Below are 22,183 nucleotides of genomic sequence, written 5' to 3' on the forward strand. Positions count from 1 at the left end.
GGGGAGAGCTGGGCAGCCCTGTGCCAGGGCTGCAGCGCCGGGCACCAGTGCCGCCTTACCGCGTTTCTGGCCTTTGAAGCCAGCCTCCTCCAGCCCCATGTCTGCCGCCTGGGCCTGCAACACAAGGCAAGGGGAGGGTAACATGCTCTAGAAGGCCCCGCGAACTCATTAGGCTTCAGAGTGAACATGCCGAGAACCCACCTCCCAGAACCACGGTGCCGGGCTGAGGGCCACACCGCAGGGGTGACAGGCGGATTTGCAGGCGCAGCAGGGGACGGAGGTTTGCCTTTCATTAAAGTCGAGACACCGGCACGCTCGCTGCACCCGGGAGCTGCCAGGCCCTCGGCCCCGGAGCCGGTTGCCCAGCGCCCCACTGCCTGCACCCAGAGCAGGCAGGAGGGTCCTCCCCGCCACCTGCACCCAGAGCAGGCAGGAGGGTCCTCCCCGCCACCAGGCAGGCGGCCGGCATGGGCCGAGTGGGTCCCGGTGCTGGGTCTCCCACCCCAGCCCCAACCCGTGCTCACCTGGCCTGGCTGGGCTGGGGCAGGCGGGACGGTGGGCAGGACAGCAGGCAGGACAGCAGGCAGGGCAGGCAGGGCAGCAGGCAGGGCAGCAGGCAGGACAGGCAGTGCTGTGTGTGCCTGTCGCCTGGCAATGCCGCAGCGGCCGGCCAGTCTCAACCTGCCCAGGGCTTCCCCCACCCGCCTCCACAGCCCTGCCAGGAGCCTCCTCCACCTCCCGTGGGCCTCCTCTCCCAGGCCACCTCCTCTTGGCCACCTCCTGCCTCGTACGATGTCCCCTGGGCCATCTCCTTCCCACCATCCCCAGAGAAACTCCTTCCCTGGGCACCTTCCCCTGGGCCATCTCTCCTGTCCCTCCTTCCCTGGACCTCCTCCCCTGGGCAACCATCTTCGCCCTTGGCCAACCTCCACTGCGACGTCTCCTCCCTGGATGACCTCCTCCTTCCGTGGTCTTTCTTCTCTGAGCTGTCTCTCCAGGAGAACCTCCTTCCATGGGTACCTACCTCTGGGCCACCTCTCATGTTCCTGTTTTCCTGGACCTCCTCCCCTGGGCAACCTTCCCTTGGACATCTCCTGCCTTGGAGAACCTCTGCTGGGCCATCTCCTCCCCTGGTCCTCCTCCCGCCCTGAGCCACCTTCCCTGGACCATCTCCTCTGGGCAACCTCCCCCATGACCCTCCTCCTTCCCTGAAGAACCCCTTCCCTGGACCTCCTTGTCCTCTGGGCCACCTCCCACAGTCTTCCTCCCCTGGGCAACCTCCTCTTTTGGACAACCCTCCCTAGGCCATCTCCCCATCTCCTCTCCTACATCTCCTTCTCCAGGCCACCTCCTGTGGTCCCTTCCCTGGCCACCTCACCTGCCATCCACCACGTGCCCAGGCCCCCGTTCATGCCCGGAGCTCACCCACCTTGAGGTTCCTCTGGGATCCCCACCTGCAGCCTTGAGGAGCAAGTGACAACCTCAGCACTGCGGCTTTTAAAACTCCCGAATCCAAGTTTTATTACTGTGTAGAAGAGGGATCACTCACAATATACTGTTCAAAAAGAAATACATTCAACAGCATTTACAGTGGAATGACATTAAAATCCTCGGGGGGGGGGAACAGAAAGACCAGGAGATGGTGCTCTGATTAAGTGCTGCCGCTAGATGATCTCTGGAAGATACAGCAATTTTTAAAATTAGCCTAAAAAGTGGGGGATTTCTGTCTTGGGGGGGTGCTCCTCACCCTCCCCCGAGCTCCACTAAGCTGTGCAGGGTCTGTGATGGTGATTTCTAAACTGGTGCAGCGATGGGGGGGTCCATCAGAGAGGACCTCTCGGTGTCCCAGAGCCCAGCAGGACCCTTGGTGCCAGCACTTAGTGAGCAACATCTCACTCCCCGCTCTCCTCCGCTGCGGGAACGCATGGATCCTGGTTTGGGGACAGCCTGCGCAGGAGTTTCTCACCTCTCCAAGCTCTCAGGTAACACTTGCATTGACAAAGCAAAGAAGGAAAATAAGGCATTTTGAAGAGCTCAGTTTCTAGCCCATTTCACAAAACCAATTCAGGCCTCGAGTGGAACACGACTCCCCCAGGCAACTTTGGTTGCCACCACAAACCAAGCCAGCCAGTGAAGGCTCAGCGCGGAGCATCCTCCGCTCTCCCAGCAGGTGAAGCCCGAAGGAGACGGGCACGCCCTGCGCCGGGACAGCCGGCAGCTCGCCGCAGGCTGCATCCCACAGCCAGTGCGGGAGTCTGGATCACTTAAGAGCTGCGCTGGCTTTACGGAGCCGCAGGCAAACCTCCGGGAAGGGCCTGGAAGGAGCGAAGACGCCAGACCGGCTGCCGTAACACCCAGAGAGCCGGGTCTGGAGCACCACGCTCCCGAACGCGGGGAATACCCAGTGCCGCCCTCCAAACCCCAAATGCATCGCTGCTAGATGGGAGTATCTTTGTAACACCTTTTGAATGTGATTGCATCCGACTTCGGAGCAAAATGTTGCTTCTCTGCTTTGGGAATTACTCAGCCACCATCACCCCTACACCCTACCTCCGGGACAAGCCTAGGGAAATCGTACTCGTGCTACAAAAACTCAGACAGACACTTCTGTCTTCGTTATTTTTCATCTATTGTGTACCATAGAAATTTAAGCAAAATAATTTTATATATATTTTTATATATATATAAATTAGAAGCAAATAAATAAGATTAAAGGGTACACGGAAATCAGTGGGTGTTGCCACTCCAATAGCCACTCACTACTGTTACGCCGTACAAGGTCTCTATATACTGTACACGTAGTTTGCTGTAGGTAACAGGTACGTTGGTACGAGGTGCTGGAAGAGAAGCCGACCAGGAGGAGACTGATGGTTGAGGAACCCGATTGCACAAGTGTCCCGTGTGCAGCCTGGGTATTCCAGTTACCATTGCCTCGAAGTTCATTATTGCTAATTATCTTCCAATGTGGATGTGACAGTCCGGCTAGGGGTGGCCTCTGACCCCCGGGAGGTACGATGAAGACCCGGAGAAGAAGACAGCAAAACTGAAATCCAACGGGGTGAACGCGGGTGTCCAGGTCTCCCTGATGCTCTCTGGCCCAGCGGATCCCACCTTTGGGGTCCTGCCACCCCCATCCTCCCCTCTGGTGCTGGGGACCAGCGGAACCTGCCCGCGTGGCCGGTGCCCGGGCACCGCTGGCTCCTGGTCCTCGCCGATCATCGGCAGGGCTTGCTCCGCTCCTCCCGGCGGGTCCAGGGCCGCAGCAAGGCGACGGCACGCAGGAGAGGTGAGCGGGTCCCCAGCCCCGTGCTCAGGCTGCTTTAGTGGTGACCTGAAACTGCTCCTGGGAGAGACCGGCCCCAGGGAAGGAGAAGGAGCAGAGCTGGGCACCGGCCTGCGGGTGCCCTCCCGCCTCGGCCTGTGACCCCCCTGCTGGGGGACTGCGGCCCGGACCTGGCAGGCTTAATGGGGAAGACACAGGGGTGGGAGACCCAGGACCAAGGCTGCATCCCAGGGAGGCTCCGTCCCAGCGGCACCACGGCATCTCTTCCCTCCCCTCCCGCCCGGCCTCGGGCAGAGCTCCGCAGGGAGAGGCCGCCTGCAAGCCCGGTACCGAGGTGCAGGCTCCTGCCGGCCCCTGGGCTGCAGCGAGACGGAGCGGGAGAGAGCCAGGACGCGGACCCCGGAGCATCGCTGGTCAGAGCTCTTCACTCTGCGTCTGCTGGGCGTTCCCGACCTCGGCGAGGCCGCTTCCCCCTTCGGATGTGGTTGCAGGAAAACCAAACCAAACCTCACTCAAATCACTCTCACAAAGCATCGTGTTAAAGACAGCCCTAAGCCTTGACTAAACACGGCAGACTGTGGGGAATCTGCTCAAACACTTCTTGAAAAAAAAAAAAAAAAGTAAAAAAAAAAAAAAAGGTCTTCAGCTCTTCAGCTGAAATATCCTAATTGGTGTTACTGGGATGACTGGGCGCTGCGGGAACCACCAAGAGCCTCCGGGATCAAGCGCCACGGCCCCTGGAGACGCTTTTCTGAGCAGGACGCAGAGTTGTTTGCGTCCGTCTTCGAAGGAACCTGAACCAGGAGCAGATTTTTTTAAAAAAAAATAATTCCATAGAGTCCACACACAAATGGGGAAAAAAAAATGTCAAAGAAAAGAGCTCACACAAATGCACGGCATCCCCACAACGCGAGCATCTTTGGAAGTCGACGTCTCAGCCAATAAAGCCAAGGCGTTGAAAGATACAGGCAGCAACTCCTGATAGCAATAAATATGCTAGGCTAAAAACGAACCAGATTCATGTGTCCTCGTTCCTAATTAGTCGCTGAAAAAGCCATCATTAAAAAAAAAAAGGATGCTATTTATTAGTGCGTAAAAAAATAGGTTTGGAATCCCTGTTTAGATTTTCTTTTCAAATTTCTGCACGTATTGACTCTGTGTATGTATTTGCACTGTTAACTGCCGGCGGGACGCTGCCAGCGTGTCCTCGCTGTCCCTCTGTCTGTCCCAGTGACTTGAGGCGCGGGGCCGGCCACCCCAGGCGCAAGCGGAGCGGCTCAGAAGATGTCGGGGCACACGCTCCAGTCCTGCTTGTCCTTGGCCTCCCAGTAGCCGCCCTTATAGATGCAGATCAGCTCCCCCGTCACGGCATCCACCTTGCGCTCAAACCACAGCGGGATGTAGCCTTCGTAGTCCTTGCCTGTCCGGGGACAAACAGGGGGTAAGGGCTGCTCTTCCCAGCGAGTCCCGCGCTTCCCCCAGCCACCCGAATCGACGCAGGGTCCTTCCTTCATCCCCCAAACCCAACGGGGTTTCTTCGCCGCAGCCCCCTCCCACAGCGAGGGGCGGCCGGTCCTTGCCCACCGGCAGCCTGAAGCACCTCACCTTCCTCCAGGGCTTCCGCGGCCTCGGCCTCCCGCCTCCGGCGCACGGCTCGCTGCTTCTCCTCCAGCCGCTGCTTCTCCACGTTGGCCTCGTCCCAGCGGCCGCTCTCCATCAGCCGCTGGTCGGGTCTCAGCCGGCTGTCCGTGGGGGCCACTCGCTCCTCGGGCTCGTTCAGCGTGAGGGCCAGGTCAGAGAAGAAATACATGTTCTCGGCGTTCTCCCTGCGGCCGGAGAGCCCTGATCAGGATGGCAGAGGCGGTGCCTACCTCGAGCAGAGGTCCCCAGCCCTTCATGTCCTTGCATCTCACCCCAGCCCCACTGATGCTGCTCCTGCTACCCCAAACCGGACGTGCAGAGGCCCTTTGGGGAGCCCTGCCTCCCACCCTCTACGTGGAGATGCCGACGACACCTCAGTGGGTGTCTCGGAGGGGAGCAGACCCCTCCTCCACTGGCTCCACGCAGGGAAGCTAAAGACAAGCCTGTGAGCTCCAAGTGCTGTACTGCACAGCCGAGACACAAAGCAGCTTCACCCAGGAGCTGCTGGATCCCCAGCTGCAGAACTGGTGGCACCAAGCAGGGACGCTTTCCACCGGGGACCGTTCCAACAGAGCATCTCCAAAGCAGGGACTGGCCATTGGTGCTACCAAAGGTTGGAGACTGGTTTGAGAGCAGCCCTGCTGTGGGTAAGAGCGTCAAGAAAGGGCTGGTCCCCGGAGGGCTAACGCGATCGGTGGGACAGGATGGCCAGGGACTCACCAGCAAGGCAAAGCAGCCAACGCATCTCCCTGCCATGGCCAGCAGCCCAAAAAACCTAACCAGTACCCCCGGCTGCCCAAAACCTACCTGCAAGGGTTCCCAAAGCCACCCTCCCCTTGCAGGGACCTGCTCTCCCCTCCTGCTGTGTGCTCACACCCTAGAAAAAGCCACGCAGCCACCCAAGTCCTGGTCCCCTTCCCATGTCCTCAGGGCTGGGCACACGAGCCCCTCCATCCCGCGGGGCTCAGGGTGACACCGTGAATCCCCGTCCGGCTGCTGCACCCCCAGGCACAGCACCCCGCGCTGAGGAGGGGACTCACGGGAGGGGGTACTTCTTCCACAGGACCTTTGGAGACAGCGTCTGGTAGATGGTTTTCTGCTTGCCCTCCGTGCTGGTGCTGCCGTGGCTGCTCTGCACTATCTTGGAGCACTCCATCTTCTCATCCCATGTGCCAGACATGACGTAGTGGGCTTTACCATCGGCGTCGCTCACCACCCCTGTCACCTGGCAGAAGGAGATGGTTCTGATGGCATTTGGAAGCAGCCAGAGGACAGGGAGAGGCACAGGGGGGCAGAACACCCTCCAGATGCCCCAACCGGAGCAGCTGGACCTGGCACTGTGTGTCCTCGGACAGCAGCTGTGCCCAGCACAGGGGGAGCGTGGGCCCATCCTGACCATGCAGGTGGATCTCCAGCCCACCAGCTCCTTTCCAGGTGTCAGTGCTGCAGCTCCGGCACACAGAGCCCCGAAACACGGGTTCTGCTTGGACACGGCCGGTCCCACCCCAGCCCTCCCCGGTGACCCGCGTCAGAGGTGCCAGCACAGCCCCTTGGCCCCATGCTGGGGCTCATCCAGCTGCAGTGCTGGGACCCTGTGAGCCCAGCTCCGAGGGGAGAGCCAGGTCTCACCCCGCGCAAGGCTGCCAGAAGGAGCAGGGAGATACCTGGACACGTACCTTTCGGGGGACGTCTCTGGAGAAGTAGCTGTAGGGGGTAAATTTCAGCTGGCATTTATCTTTTGACTTATGGTTAACAATCTCTATTTCACCAGACTAGATGAAAGACACAGAACCACAGCAAGTGAGAGACTTTGCAAGGAGACAAATCAGGCGTTAGTTGTAGTGCAGGTACAAATCAACACCAGCTGCAGCATCGCTTCTGGCTGCAGCCACCGCACCGGCCACCCCCACCAGCCCCACGGCTCGCCAGCAGCAGGGTAAAACCCATCACGCTCGTGACCGCCCTGCCATGGAGCTGCTGGCCTTGGGAAGAGCCATTAGGAGCTCCAAGAAGCCTCCCCCCCATCCCTGCCAGGGAAGCACACCTTCCTATCGCGGCAGGAGTACAGCGGGGACACCAGGCAGTGCTGGCATACGCCCCAGGAGGGCAATGCCCTTCCAGCCCCCCTGCCCTTCCCCAGAGCCAGGCGAGGCCGGGCAGGACCCATCGCCTCGGACCCATAGCCACTGACCTGGTCAATCCAGAGCTTGCCCACGATGATGTTGTGAACGGTGGAGGTGACTTTCCTCCAGACGTAGTGATTCCCGCTGGAGTGGAACTCGAGGTGGATGGCGCCTGCGGAGAGAGGAGCAGCCCCAAGCTCAGCGAGGCCAGACGGCCGGGCAGGCCCGCGGGCACACTCCCCTGGAGCACAAGGACACCCCAGCGCCATGCTCATCCCCGGAGCCGACCCGGCCCCTCTACCTGCATCTCCCATCATCAGCCCCCAACCAGGGCTGTGTCCGGATTCATCCCTCCCCGTGCTGCACGCTCTGTGGTCTGCTGCCGTAAGGGAGCTGCAATACCTGCAAGGCCCTCTGCCCTCCTCCTGCCCCCCGCAAAGAGCACACATTTTAAAAGCAGGTCAGAAACATGCTGCCCGCTTGACTCTCAGTGTCGGGGGACCAGCCAGGCACCAGCACGGCTCGGGGACCAGCCCCGGGCGTGCTGCCCAGCCCAGCGACAGGCAGAAGACAAATAAAACCTTGGAGGGAGGCAGCTTATTGCACCTGGCTGCCAGGGAGAGGGTTAAAACAGGCAGCAAGCTAACCTTTAAATATGGTTTAAGGAGAAACCAATCAATGGGCAAGCAGGATATTTCCAAAGCACATCCGCTATGGTGCTAGCAGTGAGCAAAGCGGTCTCCCTTTGCAGCTGGCAAAATTTCCATTTCCAGGGCAGACAAGTTATCGTAGGGTTGTCTGTGACCGGGAGCACAAACCTGTGCTCCTATGTCGCTCGGGGTGGAATGCACTGAGCTTTACGTGAGCCCAAGGGACCGGCACGTTGCTTTAATCTCTGGAGTACTGCATGAACAGTGCAGGAAACAAACCAAGCCCCGATCCTCTTGGGATAAGTCACCTACCCAGTGGCATGATGGAGAGGTATTTGCCCCTGAACTTGCTGGCGATGGTGATTTCCTGCCACAACGTCCACCCTCGCCTGGAGTAGACGTGATGGGCGGCTGCTGGGGGGTGGTGGCTCACCTGGGGGAGAGGAGAAACAGCCCGTAAAGTCACAGCCACCAGCTCCGGAGAGCCCTGGCGAGCACTCCGCCATTGCAGCGTGACTCCTAGGAGAGGCGATAGCCCCACACCAGTCTTGGCCTTGAGGATGCTCCACTGCGCTGACCAGAACCGCCCCATCTTCTCCTGGGCACTGGGGTGACCTGCCGTGAGGTACCCCGGCAGCACGTGGAGGTGCGCTGGGCTCCTGCCAGGATTTTCTAAGGCTCATTAGCAAAGCATCAGCTGTAAAAAACTTAACTTGAGCAACTATTGCTGTGGGATGATGCCGCACTGTCACCCCAGGACATGGCCCCGCTCTCCAGGAATCCTGGTTGAGAAACAGGGATGTGCCGAAACCCAGCCCAGATCCCCAGTAATCCCAGCAGCTCTCCTACCACCAGCAGCTCCCGCGGCTCTGCCTGGGAACCCCGGGGGACACAGGTCCCCAGGTTGTCCGAGACACATGGACCTGCCCGGCCAAGACTTTGGCTTTGCCCATACAGACACACTGGGCTGGAAAAGCAGATACGACATCCTCCATCCCCGGGGATGACTTGCAAAAGGACGGTGCTCGCGTTCCCCTGCGCTGGAAAAGCTCTCTAAAAACGAGGTGGGAGCAGGACATCGCAGCCAGAGGGCCCTGCCCTCACATGGGGTCTCCCCCAGCCCACCCGTGGCACTCCGGCACGGCACACGCCGCCCATCACCGGGAACCTGCCAACCACCGGGCCCCGACAGCCACACCACCGCGTTCAGAGATTATTTGCACCGATGTATTACAGGCTGAGCACCCCGAGCTAGTGGATTACAAACACGAGTAGAGCAAAAACCTCTCCACTAAATCCCACTGTCACCGGCAGGAGAAAATCCTATTTGGGTAACTGGATTTCAGGCACCAGATTATCAACGCTTTGCTAAGCGCATCGGCAGGCTGAGCAGCACACGCAGCGTCCAAGGAAAGTTCAGAGCAGTGGGAACAGCATCCGTCTGTCCATCCCACGCTGCCCGCACCAACCGCAGCACCAGGGCAAGAAACGCTGCCAATGCCGCGCCGGGGCAAAGCCGTGCTGTCGCCGAATGTGCCCTTTGAGATGGCTCCAGGAGCAAGATTTAGAGGCTCTGCTCAGGGACCCAGGGCTCCAGAGTGCTGCAATGGAGCAGGTTTGCTCCGAGTTGCAACAAACCTAATTTTGGATGAATCTCACGTGCCGTGCCAGCGAGGGAGAGACTAAAGGCCCAGGCAGGAGGGCTGCACCCAGGGGTTCAGCCCAGCTTGCAGCTCAGCTAACGTGGAGATGTCAGAAATACCAAATCTGGGTACAGATGTAGGAAAACCGGGACCAACTGGAAAAAGTAATTCAGGGCAAGTTATTTATTTGGGAGGGGACAGGGATGGAGAGTGGTGAAAAGGAGGGTGAAGGAATGAGAAAAGGGATGGCAAGGTGTGGGAGCGATGTGGTTGGGGATGTCCGGCGGTACCCGACGGGCAGCACGGGGCTTCATCACCGCAGGCCGAATGAGGGTAATAAACCCAACGTGTTGTTCTGACTGTACCCCACGAGGATGAGGGGTGTTGCTGGCTAAGGGGTGGATCAAGCATCCTGGTGAGGAATCATCTGCTTCCTGTGACACTGGGCTGCGCAGGGTGACAGCCCAGGGAGACGGGGCACCAGGGCGGCGTTGGAGAACAGAGACCCCTAATTTCTCTCTGCTGTGCATAAAGCCAGCTGGGGAATTTGGCTGTGTGGCAGGATGGGGGAATCGCTGCCGGACGAGGGGAGGTGAAGGTGTGATGCTGTGATGAACCTGAGCTCTGCGACGTTCACAGCAAAGTGCCGGGGGATGCCTGGAGGGATGCTGCCACCTCTGATCTGCCTCCCGGGAGCTGAAGGGGCGCTGGGCAGAGCAGGAGGGAGAGGCACGTTCTCCACCATAGCTCATCACGCTCTGGTCAGCAGTGCCCTGGCTCGCTGCAGCCCAGGGCACGACCTCCCAAGCCTGGGACAGACCATATGGGCGTCACTGGGGATGATTAAAGCGGGCTGATAGCAGGCATGCAGCTTTGGATGGTGTGAAGAGACAGCAGAGACACAAATCCTGGAGATTATCTACCGAAGCACCCTTCCTTTTGTCACGGGCAAGGGGCCACATTTCCAGCAGACCCCAGCGAGCCTGTCCAACATCACTGCCCGGAGCAGTGCAGCCGAGAGACAGGATGTGACGGGAGGTGCCATCCTGCCTCGGGCCAGAGCTTTGCAAGAGTCTGCCGAGCTCGGGCACCCGTTACCACGGAGGGGTTTTGTCCGCACCTACGTGTCCTGCGAGGAGCTGATGGCAGAGCATGATGGCACCTGCTACAGCGGCTGCTCCAAACCTCCAAACCAAGGGCCATGACTTGGAGAAGATGATGATGAGGGACAGAGACAAGCTAAACCACGTCAGGGGAACACAGGGATGCTGGCGCAAGTCTGAGCCTCCTCACTGCATATTCCCAGCGCGCCCCATCCTCACGTCCAACATCTGCTGTGAGCATCACGTACCACAGCACAGCATGCCCAGATTAGCAGCAAGACCCTTTCCCCACGCAACGCCCCCCGCAAAAGCCCGCAGGGCTCATGGGCACGGTCTGCTGAAAGGCTCTGCAGATCTTGGACGTGCATCGGCCTCTGCAGAGTGACAGAGGTTTGTGATTTTATTTGATGCTTCTGAACACTAAAAGATATGACGGTCGCTCTGCCCCTGAGGCAGCACAGCCACCCCCTGGGGAACACAGAGCCCCCACCAACGTGATGTCCTGCCTGCAAGGGGTGATACCCGGCCCCATCCATCCCCAGGAATCCAGGACAGACCAGCCAACTGTGCTGAATATTAAACAGTCGATTTTCTTCATAGGTCGCAACTCATTAAGTGCTCCAGGGTTTTAATTAAGACCTTCTGTTTGACCGATGCATGCCAGATGCGCTCTATGGTTAGAGTATGGGGCTGTCGGAGGTTCTCATGTTGCCCCTGGGCTCTGAAACTAAAGATTTTCAGTCCAACAAGAAAGAAACAACATCACAAGACACCCTCTGGCCCAAAGACACCCTGAAACAGGGAGGAACCGCACCAGAGCTCGTGGGCATCACTGACACGGCCAGGAGGGAGCTTGGGTGAGGAGAGCTTCTCCCTTTCTGCTCAAGTGTTGAGATGTGACGGCAACCCCAGCCCCAGGCAGGCAGACTGGGCAGGGGGATGGACCTTTCTCCTCCCCTTCTTCCCCACCTCCTGCTCTGCAACGCTGAGACAGGCACGCTGTTCTCCTGCTTCTGAAAAATGGCTTGGGCTGTGCCCGCTGCTGCTTCTGCCAACGCCAACAGGAATTTGCTGGCTGCCTCAGCCAGGAGGAAGGCTCAGTGCAAGGAGGTGCTGGGTCTCCTTCAGGGAAGGGCTGCTTTGGCTGGACACGAGTGGCAGGGCAGACACACGAGCCCCTCCGCAGACCCCGGCTCACCTGCTCGCACAGGGAACGGAAGCCGAACTCCTCCAGCCGGTCGAGCTCATAGGTCTCCCCCAGCAGCGGGTTGAATGGCTTTGCGGTGCGGTGGACAGTCGTCGAGTAGGAAGACACCGAAAATGCAGCGACGAAGCACATCTGCTCCGTGGAGCTCTCGCACTTGACTGCTTTGTCCAGCAGCTCGTGGTACTCCAGGTCCTCCGTCAGCCTCTGCAGCATGGAGAGCGGCTCATTGAAGTTTACCTGGAGGGGAACAAGTAAGGGTTAGCAAAGCAAGAGAGATGCCAAGCCGGGCACTTCACCCTTTGCCCTTCTCCTCCAGCACGGTGCCCTGCTAACCACCAGCATCCCACACGTTTGGCTCTCCGAGCACAGTGCGATGCACGCCAGAAGTCAGGGATCCCGGGTGGACGGAAACTGCTGAACCAAAGCAGCAGCCCCGCAGGACAGCTCACGGCTGCACGCCGCCTCTGCAGCACTGCGCAAACGTTACATAAAGGCAAGAACTGCGTGCTCTGCCGCGCTCCCTGAACCGTACCACGAGAGCACGAAGGCTGCGAAGCTCCCAGCTGAGCAGAAGTGTGCCAGAGAGCCGGCAGCCCCAGGAGCCAACCAGATACTGTCCCAGGTATCACCTTGCTCCGGTGATGGAGCACCAGTGACCCCCAAAATGAGCCTCAGCAGCGAGACCAGCTCCCTCCTGCCTCCCGGCCAGCATCCCGCCGGCCATGAGCAAGAGGCGACGCGGGGCAGAGATGTGCTGCTCCCCAGGCTGCCCTCCATCGCCTCCTGGCAAAGCCATCCCCACGTCGGGCTGCAGCCCAGCTGCTCAGAAAACCTTGAAAAGCCCCGTTTTGGGGTCTCCCTGCTCCTGGGACTGCAGCCCCACGACAGCACCCGAACCGTGTGTGAGAGCTACAGGCAGCGGCGGCAGCGATGCCCCGTGGGGCAGAGAGCGGAGGGGAAGCCCTGTCCTGGGAGAGCCCGAATGGCTCGTATGTCCAGCCCCAAGCCATTGCTTTGTCAATTAGAAAACTTTGCCGTACGTTGCCAGGTTGGACAGGTTGCAAACATCTCTGGAAAAAAACCAAACGGTTGATTTTAGCAATATTTTTTGTTCTGAAAAGAACAGAAATTTAAAAATTGAAAGCAAGAGGGAACATTGTCTCAGAAGGTCTTCTGCCTCGAAACCATATGAAATTCACTTTTTACTTTCAGTTCAGAACAAAGAAATACATTTTAGAAGGAGCAGATGGTTGAAGGATGGGAGAACCACTTCTATAAGCCAAGTTACAGATTTCACACTAAAGAAAACAAACTCCAGATCATTCCACTTGGGGATTTAAGTAGCAGGGATCTTACAGCATCCGAGAAAGAGCGAGCTGTGTATCCACACAAAAAAGCAAATCACTGCTGGCTTGAGATAACTCTCGGGAGAGACGCAGGCGGCACGAGAACAGAACCGGCAGCTGCGTCCTCTCCACTGGCACCACTCGGGCAACGGCAAAGCAAAACCCTTTCACGGAGGAAGGAAGATGAACCCACCCGAAATGCAAAATCCCTAAAGCTGTTTTCTTCCTTTTCAATGCTGCAGATTTGTTCGTTCCGAGGAAAAATTAAGGAGCGGTTTTTCAGTCCATCACATCCCCTGGGAAGGGGATGGGGCCTCAGAAATGCTCCTAATTTGCCAAGAATCGGGTGAAGCGCAAGGAAGGAGAAACTCCCCTCGCTCGGTGCGCACAACAGGCTCACCGACGGTTTGTACCGTAATTAACCACAACCTCCAGCCCTCCCCGAGCCGGCTGCTCCGTTTCCTTCTCCTCCTCCTTCACTCCATTTACCGCAACGTCAGCTTGAAAGCCCTCATTCAGCAGCTCCGTCTCGATTCACAGAACTGCCGGCTTCCCCTGCGCTCCAAGCACATGTACTACAGAGAGAGAATTTAAATGGCTGTTGAAAGGAGATTAAATTGCCCCCTGCTGCCTTACCATGGGCTGTTTGTTCTTGGGGTGAATCTCCCAAAGAAATGCCGCGTGCGGCTGAGCTCGTGGGGTGCAAAGCACCTCCCTCTCTCTGTATCCAGCGAGATATCCAGAGAGAGGCCAACAGCGAGCGACTGATGCTGGGGTGAGCCCCTTCTTTACAACCCATAACTCTGTTGAACAGTTCACAGAGACACCAGACCCGCTCGCCCCAGGGAGGGGATGGAGTAATTACATCCCCGAGCCGGCATCGGGGGCTGCTGCGTGAGCAGAACATATTGCTCTCAGCTTTAGCAGCTCCCGGAATGATTTGTTTGATAGGGAAGGTATAAATTTCCTCTCTCCAGGCACCAGCAGCTGCTGGTATTTCACGTCCTGAGTTTATTTCTGTACCCATCACGCCTTTATCTGATATTGATGCTGCTGCAGAAACGCTAACGGACAGCACTGGGCTGTGTATCTTGGCTGGAAATAGCACAAGGAAGAGACAAACTCATCGCTCTCACTCAGAGAGTGTCAGGCACTGCTTTCAGAAGGGACGAAACACAATCCATTCAGCATCCAAGCCCCTGTAACACGCTCCTTCCCCTTTACCCAGCAAAGGACCCCGAATACGGCTCCAGGGCTACAGATCACACTTTGCTGGGCTACTTCCACTCCAGTCAGTGCCACAATAGACCCAGTGACCCCCAGCTCTTTCACAACTCTCCCAAGCTTGCAAGGACTTCATAGTTTTTGGGGAAAGAGATTCGTTACAATGGCACCCAGTCCCATCCATGCCGCTCACTGGGCTGGTGAAGACCTGCTAGAGAACTGGCAGCCTGGAAAGGGCTGGTTTGCCCTGAAAGCAAGGGCTGCGGTTTCGGGGGAGCTTTGGCGTGGGCAGCATTTCGTGGGTATATGAGGCACGGGGTTATTTGTCTGCAAGAAATAAATGCACATCCCACTTACCCTCTGTGGCAGCCCATGCAAGGGGGGAGTTCCTCCAGGCAGACCCCTGCCAGCAAACCCTCTCCTCTGACCATCTGCAGGAAGCCTTCGCCCCAAGGAGCGGAGCCAGCAGCACCCAGCGGTGCTGTAAATCGTCCCCACGGCACCTCCTTCACTAAAAGGCTGCTCTTTGCAAGGAAAATAAAGGTACGCTGGGTCCCTGGGGTGAAACACGGCCCTGCCGTGCCGTCGGTGCAAGTGGGGCTGCCCTCCGAGCATCGTGTCCCCAGGCTGCACGCTGGGGAAAGCGTGATCAGCAACAAGGTCTCTTCTCCTTCTAGCCCCTGGGTGAGACACTTGAATCCTCAAGGATTCAAGGTGTCCTGGTTCTTTCCTTGCCTCGACACCGGCTGGATTTGCAGAGGACACTTGGACAGTGTCCGCTCTGCTCCAGCTCGCTCTGGCACTCGTGCGAGCAAGCTGCCAGGGGCATGGGCGCTCCAGGTCTCTCTGCAGCCAGCACAGGAGAAGGGATCGGTCCAAAAGAAAGAGCCAACCCAACTCAAATAGTCCCTAAGGTAACAGCCACGACGTCAGAGCCTTTTACCACAAAGCAATTAGCACTACAGCTCCGTGCCACTGAGGAAGCCTCCTCCTGCCTGGCTGGTTCAGCTTTCCGGCTGTGCTGGCTCTCTGGCAGCAGGCGGACGATTCCAAGGGGCAAATAAATTGTAGGGAAAAACACAGGGCTTAGAGTCAGGAGAGCTGAGCAGCAAGGACACATCAGTGCTGCAGCACAGGGCTGGGGAGAATAGCAAGGTGGTTTCAGAGGGCCCTGCCAGCACAGCAGCCAGTCCCCCAGGACAGGGTGGGCAGCTGGTGACAGGCCCCTGTCCCGCTCGGGGCTGCTGTGCTGCCACAGCATCTGGCAGGACCACCTGGAGCCGTAACCCAAATCCTCTGCACGGCCAAGAGCCAGGACCAAACTTAAACCCTCAACACCGGCATCACGGCAGCACCGGCAGCACCCTCTCCACCGGCCCTCGGCGCCTGGGACACGCTCGCTTACGGGCATGGGGATCTTGGAGAGCTCTTTGCCGATGCAGTTCTTCATGATGCTCCAGAGGTTAAGGCTGTAGTTGGGTTTGTCAGGGATGCGAGTCCGTCTCCTCTTCTTCGGCAGGAGATCTTTGCAAGTGGACTCATTGTAGCTGCTTTGATTTGAGCTTTCAAAGACCTGTGGAAGCAATAGAAGAAGCAGAGGTCTAAGCTGGACTCACCCAGCATGACCCAAACGCTGCCGGGAGCAGCAAGCACAGCTCAGGAGACACTGCATGCGCTTGGGGTGGGGAGCATCGCTGGAAGCCCATTCTCCAGGGCACGGGGGAAATAACGGTGCAATTGCCCCCCAGCACTTTCCTGCTTCCCTAAGGAGGGTGTTTGGGGTGCTGCTGTAAGACCCCTGACCCCGTCCCCCCGCCGTGGCTCACTGAGCAACCAACTCTGCTCCATCCTGGAGGCGCAGGAAGGACCCGGATGGAGAGTCCCTCCAACAACCCCCTCCTCTCCTGCTCCTCTCCCTGGTTTCATCCTGCCAGGACCATCCCTCCCGCCCTGCCCGGCCAACTCACACTGTCCTCCAGGTTCCAGTCCTCGGGGTGGCCCTCGCTGGCCCCACTCAGGTTACTGCCCGAACGCCTGCGGGGAAGAAAGTACCAACTGGAAAACACGAGCAAGACAGAGAAGAGGAAAAAAGAGCCAGGGTCAGTGCAGCACAGCCACCGTCACCCGGAGGGAGCATCTCCCTGCAGCACCCCAGGGTGCTGCCAGGAAGGCAACAGGGTGACGGAGGCTGTGCGCAGGCGTTGGGAGGGGATGCTTAGCACAGGGTGTCCCAGCCTCGGTGCCGAGAGCCTCTGCGTTTGCCAGCGAGCCCAGCGGTGTGACCGTGGTTCAGACCACAGGTGCCTCCAGCCCAGACAGACGCCCAGGGAGGTGTAAGAGCAGGTCAAGGCAGACGAAAGCAAGGTACTCCCCGCTTCTGCCCAATGCTCCAAGGGATGTCCCTCCAAGTCCCTGTCCAGGCTCCCCTCAAGCCCACATCAGCTGCTGGGGAAGAGGACTCAGCTTCACCACAGCACAGGCTTGATGCCTGCCCTTCCTCACCTGCCTCGCTATAGTTGGGGCCATCCTCAGCCTCGCTCGCTCCAGGAATGCAAGAGCAGACGGGCGCAGTACAGAGCCCGGGGCAGAGGCAGCCCCTCTGCTGGGGGATGTGCATGCAGAATAACCCTCCACGGGAGAGGATACTGCCCTCAAGCCCAAGCACAACGCTGGGCAAACCGTCTCTCCCCTGCTCTTCCTGCGCTTGCAGCAGGTTTCACCAGACTGCACCGTGCAACCTGTGGCCCTGGGGCAGGGGCTCGTACCTGTGGTGCTTGGGGTCTGCGGTTACAGTGATAAAAGCTGGTGCATCCTCCATGGCATCAAAATACTCCGTCTCTTCATCTTCATCACTGGCCTCTCCTTTGGCAGACTGCACGCTCCCTGTTGGCGCGAAGGGTTTGAGATGCTCGGGTGCTGCCGGTCCCCTTTTGAACCCATCAAGCATGAGTCTGCCCCCAGAGCCCACCCTCCTCCCACCGTGTCCCCTCCAACACTGGCTGCCTTTACAGCTTGTCCCACTCCTCTCCATCCCACTCCATAGAGGATGCCTTACCAATTTCCAGCTCCTAAAAGCAAGGATGTGCCCTGGCAGTGCGTGTCCCGCTCCCCGATCTGGGCACACAAGGCTTCCCTGTCGTGATCGAGAGCACCTCCAAAAATGCCGCCAGGCTGCCCGAGCCAGACGCACACGCGTGACTCGCACGCCCAACCGCGTCTAACACGGCTGCCACTCCAGCACTGCCCCGTCTGCCGGGAAAGCCAGTTTGCATTAAAATGGGAAAAAAAAGTCACATGTTTTAGGTGATGCTCAGAGAGACTCCCCAGCTGTCGGGTTTTCCAGCCCTGCACTTATAAACATTTCTCTTCCCTGCTGCGGTGGGAGAGATCGCTACGAAGCCGGGAGCAGACACGAATTGTGGTGGCTTTTGAGACCTGGTGCAGCTTCCCTGCTCCTGCCCTTGCTGCGCCGCTCCCCGAGCGCAGCCTCACCGCCGGCTTCACCGCTCTGCCACAAAACCACCGCTCGAGCAGCTGCGCCCAGCAGTCGAGCAGCCACGACGGTGCAGGGCACGCGGCAGGGCTGCCCACCTCTCTGGGGGCCTCCGGGCAGTACTGCTGCTCCGGCCAGCGGGATGCCGCAGGTGTCCAACACGGCGCTGCCGAGGCCACGCGGAGGGACCAGCAGAGCCACCCCGGCTCCAGCCACCTTGCCGCAGCGGCCCGTCCTGCTCAGCAGTTGGCTCGGCTTCCTGGCAGAGTTTGGCATCCTCCTTCCCTGCATCCCTGCACCTATACGATTCTGTGATTCTGTGATCATTCTCACATTCCTCCAAAGGAGCAGGGTCACCTCTTGCGATGGGGTCAGGCCAGATTTGTGCTTGTCCCTACAGCAATTTCCCCCCTGCCCTCTCCAGCTGCGCCACCGAATCACAGCATCGCTGAGGTTGGAAAAGACCTTTAAGATCATCAAGTCCAACTGTTAACCCAGCACTGCCAAGCCCACCACTAAACCACGTCCCTAAGCACCACATCTACACGTCTTTTAAATACCTCCAGGGATGGTGACTCCACCACTTCCCTGGGCAGCCTGGTCCAGTGCTTGACAACCCTTTGGGTGAAGAAATTTTTCCTAATATCCGATCTAACCCTCCCCTGGCACAACTTGAGGCCATACAAAAATGAGGGCAGCACCTGGCACTGCCATCACCCCCCAACAGCCACTATTCTCTCCCTTGAGTCTATATATCCTTTAAAAGTAAGACAAGGCATTATTTGCAGTTTTTGGCTACCAGGCTGTAACTAATGCCTCCCGCAGGGAAGGAGATTTGGCAAGAATATGCAAAGCTGTTAGATTTTATTGCCCAGTAACTCTTGCAAACAGCAAACAAGCCCCGGCCGTGCCACCACCACCCTGCGCAGCTGGGAACTCGGCAGTGCCAGGGGACCCTGGGCTTCCTCCAAGCACCGTGGCTGCCCTCCAGCAGCCGGAGATGTGCCTGCCAGTGAGCGTTAAGGCTACCGAAATAGTCTAAAATAGCACGAGCAAGCTGGGAGCACAGCCCTCTCCTGCATCCATAACTTGGGGAGACCCAAGTCCCCAAGCAAGGAGCAGCAGGATAATTAGGGACAATTATGGTGCAATAGGATCCATTAAAAAAAAAAATGACAGGCGTGCAGGGCATTGCCTTGTGCATCCTTCCCATCCCTGCCGCCTCACTGGGAGCAACCGAGCAGACAGCCCCCATCGGTCCGGGGCTTCCCGCAGGGCTCTGCCCCGTAACAGCACCCAGCCCCGGCCCCACGGCCTGACCCGCCACCGCTCACCCTTGGCAGTGCTGGTGATGCCGGTGCTGCTGGAGGACAGGCCAGGGGCTCCGCGGCAGGCTCGCTCCAAGCTGTTGTGCTGCTTGGCTAACTGCTCGATGGTCTCCTCCAGCCGGATCCTCTGCTCCCGCTCATACTGCAGCGCCCGCTGCCATTTTCGGCTGTGAGTTTCGGCTAAGTCCAGGAAATCGCGGCAAGCCTGGAGGGGAGGAAGGGACACATCAGCACCCAGCACAGCCCTCGCAGCCCGGGAGCTCGTTCATGGAGCCAGTGCTGGCACATGGTGACTCCAGAGCTGACTCCCGACCACCCCCCCTCCTCCTGTCCCAGGACCCCAGAGCTTTGCACAATGCCCCGTATCCACGGGGCTGAAATCCGTTCAAGTCTGACCATCCAAACCTGAATCATCTCTGAGGAGAGGGCTGCAACACGGACAACTGCTCTGAGTCTACAAAGCCTTCATGATGTCCCATCTCCCGCAGCAGCCTGGCTCGCCGTGCCCCAGCCCCATCACCGGTCCCCAAGAGCCCAGGCTGGGCTCACACAAACCTCAGCCAAGCCCAGCCCTTCGCAGATGCCCCGAGATCTCGAGCAGCCACCTCCATCCCCAGTCCTGCGGATGAGGAGAAGCTGGACCGGACAATGGTCCCCAGGGTGACAGCCACAGACGGGAGGGCATGCTCGGGCTGGGAGCCAGCGAGCCCTGTGCCCCAAGGAGGCAGAGAGGGAGGATGCCCAGCTCCTCCCCAGAGCCGCACAGCCCAGCAGACAGCAAAGGGCCTGCCCTGGCCCCCAAAACCCATTCACCATGGCCAAAAGCCCTCTCCTCTCCACAACGGGCCCTTGGGACCCGCCAGCCGCGGGGACACAAGCAGACGCACTGGGCACAAGGGAAGGAGGGCTCACGGGATGCACTAAGCGACGCCTTGCAGGATGCACAGCGTCCCTGTCCTGTGCCACCAGGCAGGGGACAGCTGGGACACCGTGACCTAGGCTGACGGGAGAACCCCTTGGTGGCATTAACGGCCGCTGCAACCCCCCGAGCCCCCCTCAGCATCACCGTGATTGCAGCCATCGCCCATCCCCGGCTGCGCCAGACGCCCGGCGGGAGATTTCTGAGCGCAGGACGTCCGCTCAGGGATGGGACACTGCCAGCTCCCGCAAGCTGCCTTTCTATTGTCTGAAAAGAGAGCGCCAGCCCTCAGAGCTCTATTTTTAGGTTATTTTTCAAACTAGACAGAAACACCGAGTCCCCTCAGCTTCGCCGCTTCCTTTGCAATCCACCCCACGTGAAGCCGAGCACAGAGGCAGGGCTGCACCTCCTCCTCCCTCCCCTAAGTCTCTGCAAGTTGGGACGCACTAAACAACTTCTTACATTTAAAAGTAGGAAAATGTGATTTTGTCCTGGTTTCAGCTGAGATAGAGTTAATTTTCTTTATAGTGGCTGGTATGGGGCTATGTTTTGGATTTGTGCTGGAAGCAGTGTTGATAACCCAGGGATGTTTTAGTTGGTGCTGCACTGGTCAAAGACTCTTCAGCTGCCCATGCTCTGCCAGGCGCAGAAGAAGCTGGGAGGGGGCACAGCCAGGACAGCTGACCCACACTGGCCAAGGGGCTATTCCAGACCATATGGCGTCATGCTCAGTATAGAAACTGGGGAAGAAGAAGGACGGGGGGGGGACACGTTCGGAGTGATGGCATTTGTCTTCCCAAGCCACCGTTACGCATGCTGGAGCCCTGCTTTCCTGGAGATGGCTGAGCACCAGCCTGCCCACGGGAAGGAGTGAATGGATTCCTTGCTTTGCTTTGCTTGCGCGTGCAGCTTTTGCTTTCCCTATTAAACTGTCTTTATCTCAACCCACGAGTTTTCTTACTTTTGCTCTTCCGATTCTCTCCCCCATCCCACTGGGGGGGAGTGAGCGAGCGGCTGCATGGTGCTTAGTTGCCGGCTGGGGCTAAACCACAACAGATTTTTATGGAAAATCTCTAGGAGTTTGGAGGCAGGCTGGCAACTTGCAGGCAGATTAACTGCGCTTGGGCTTCGGCTAGCTCCAACTCATCGCCATACCAATGGAGGTCCTCTTTAGACAAACACTGGCCTGAAAAACTCAAAACTATTCAAAAGGACTAAAACCAGAGAGTTTTGAATGTCTAACAGGCTTCTAACCATCCCCAGGACTCGGTTATTTTCTGTGTTTCCATCTACTTGGATTTCACGTGATTTATTCAGCTCTTAGCAGGTTACTCTAAATTCGGGCTGCAGGTGGCACCTGTATATCAAGGTATCTCCTGGTCAAGCAACAGGCTCAGGGCTTCAGCTTCCATGACCTGGCCTGATTTTACCAGGATTTGTCCAAGAAAAGCTCCAACTCATCAGTTCTTCATCAAACACCTCCCCTTTGGATACCAGCAGGATTTGAGTCTCATCCAGGGAAAGAAGTTTTTCCTTTAATACCATCAGAAACAAATCACCAGGAAAGTGACACAAAGCATCAGGTTCTCATATTTTAGGCGAAGAAGCACGAAGCAGAGGGAACGAATATCCCAGGATAATAAAGAAAAATGCAGGAGGAGGGCGTGTGCACCTCCAGTGACATCCTGAACACTGCCGCATCCCCCGGGAGCTCACGACCATCCCCAGCCTCACCTCGAGGAGCCCCCCAGTCGTGGGAAGAGGCAGGAACCAAACTTGGATCAGATAAACGAAGGACGAACACGAGTTTGCGCCTGTCCTTTGGGAAAAAAAATCAGCGTAACCCATCATATTTAAAAAGATGTTTTGCTTCGTGTTCACCTCTGCTCTCTCCTGCTTCCTAATATCTGCAGCACGGAAGGACCTGACCCTACGTTTCTGTTATCTCCGTCCCCAACTGCTCCCCCCTGCTCTCACTGCGCAGAGCTCAGCCCACAGGCAGGTTTCTGCAGGCTCAGTCCCAGCATCAAACTGGCCAGGATGAATTTAAACCCACAGACCATGCTCTTCCAAACCTGCTATTTTTTCCAGTGCGGACGGGTATACGCAAGTGTCCTAAGGGCAAGCTCCAACATACATCGGTCTTCAGCATCATTAAGACTCTCTAATGAGACGCAGTCACATGTGGTTTTGCTAGGCAAAAATAATTCAGCCGAAGTGTTT

The 22,183-nt window shown here is 58.0% G+C and overlaps 1 protein-coding gene across 2 annotated transcripts in view; it reads right to left on the reverse strand.

Moving 5' to 3' along the window:
- Nucleotides 1–1,511: 1,511 nt before the first annotated feature.
- Nucleotides 1,512–22,183, reverse strand: part of OSBP2 (oxysterol binding protein 2) — a 128,558-nt gene continuing 107,886 nt past the window's right edge. The window contains exons 4-14 of one of the 2 annotated variants that reach the window (XM_072880206.1): nt 19,048–19,246; nt 16,986–17,103; nt 16,188–16,254; nt 15,626–15,793; nt 11,642–11,887; nt 8,010–8,130; nt 7,116–7,219; nt 6,601–6,696; nt 5,965–6,149; nt 4,889–5,109; nt 1,512–4,703 (exon numbers count right to left, since the gene is read on the reverse strand). In XM_072880206.1, the coding sequence (XP_072736307.1) occupies nt 4,561–4,703; nt 4,889–5,109; nt 5,965–6,149; nt 6,601–6,696; nt 7,116–7,219; nt 8,010–8,130; nt 11,642–11,887; nt 15,626–15,793; nt 16,188–16,254; nt 16,986–17,103; nt 19,048–19,246 (1,668 nt within the window). In that variant the 3' untranslated portion in view covers nt 1,512–4,560. Of the gene's footprint in view, nt 4,704–4,888; nt 5,110–5,964; nt 6,150–6,600; nt 6,697–7,115; nt 7,220–8,009; nt 8,131–11,641; nt 11,888–15,625; nt 15,794–16,187; nt 16,276–16,985; nt 17,104–19,047; nt 19,247–22,183 lie in introns of both variants that reach the window. The other variant, XM_072880207.1, reaches the window with a different exon arrangement.

Source organism: Ciconia boyciana, chromosome 15, assembly GCF_034638445.1.
Source record: "Ciconia boyciana chromosome 15, ASM3463844v1, whole genome shotgun sequence".
NCBI lineage: Eukaryota > Metazoa > Chordata > Aves > Ciconiiformes > Ciconiidae > Ciconia > Ciconia boyciana.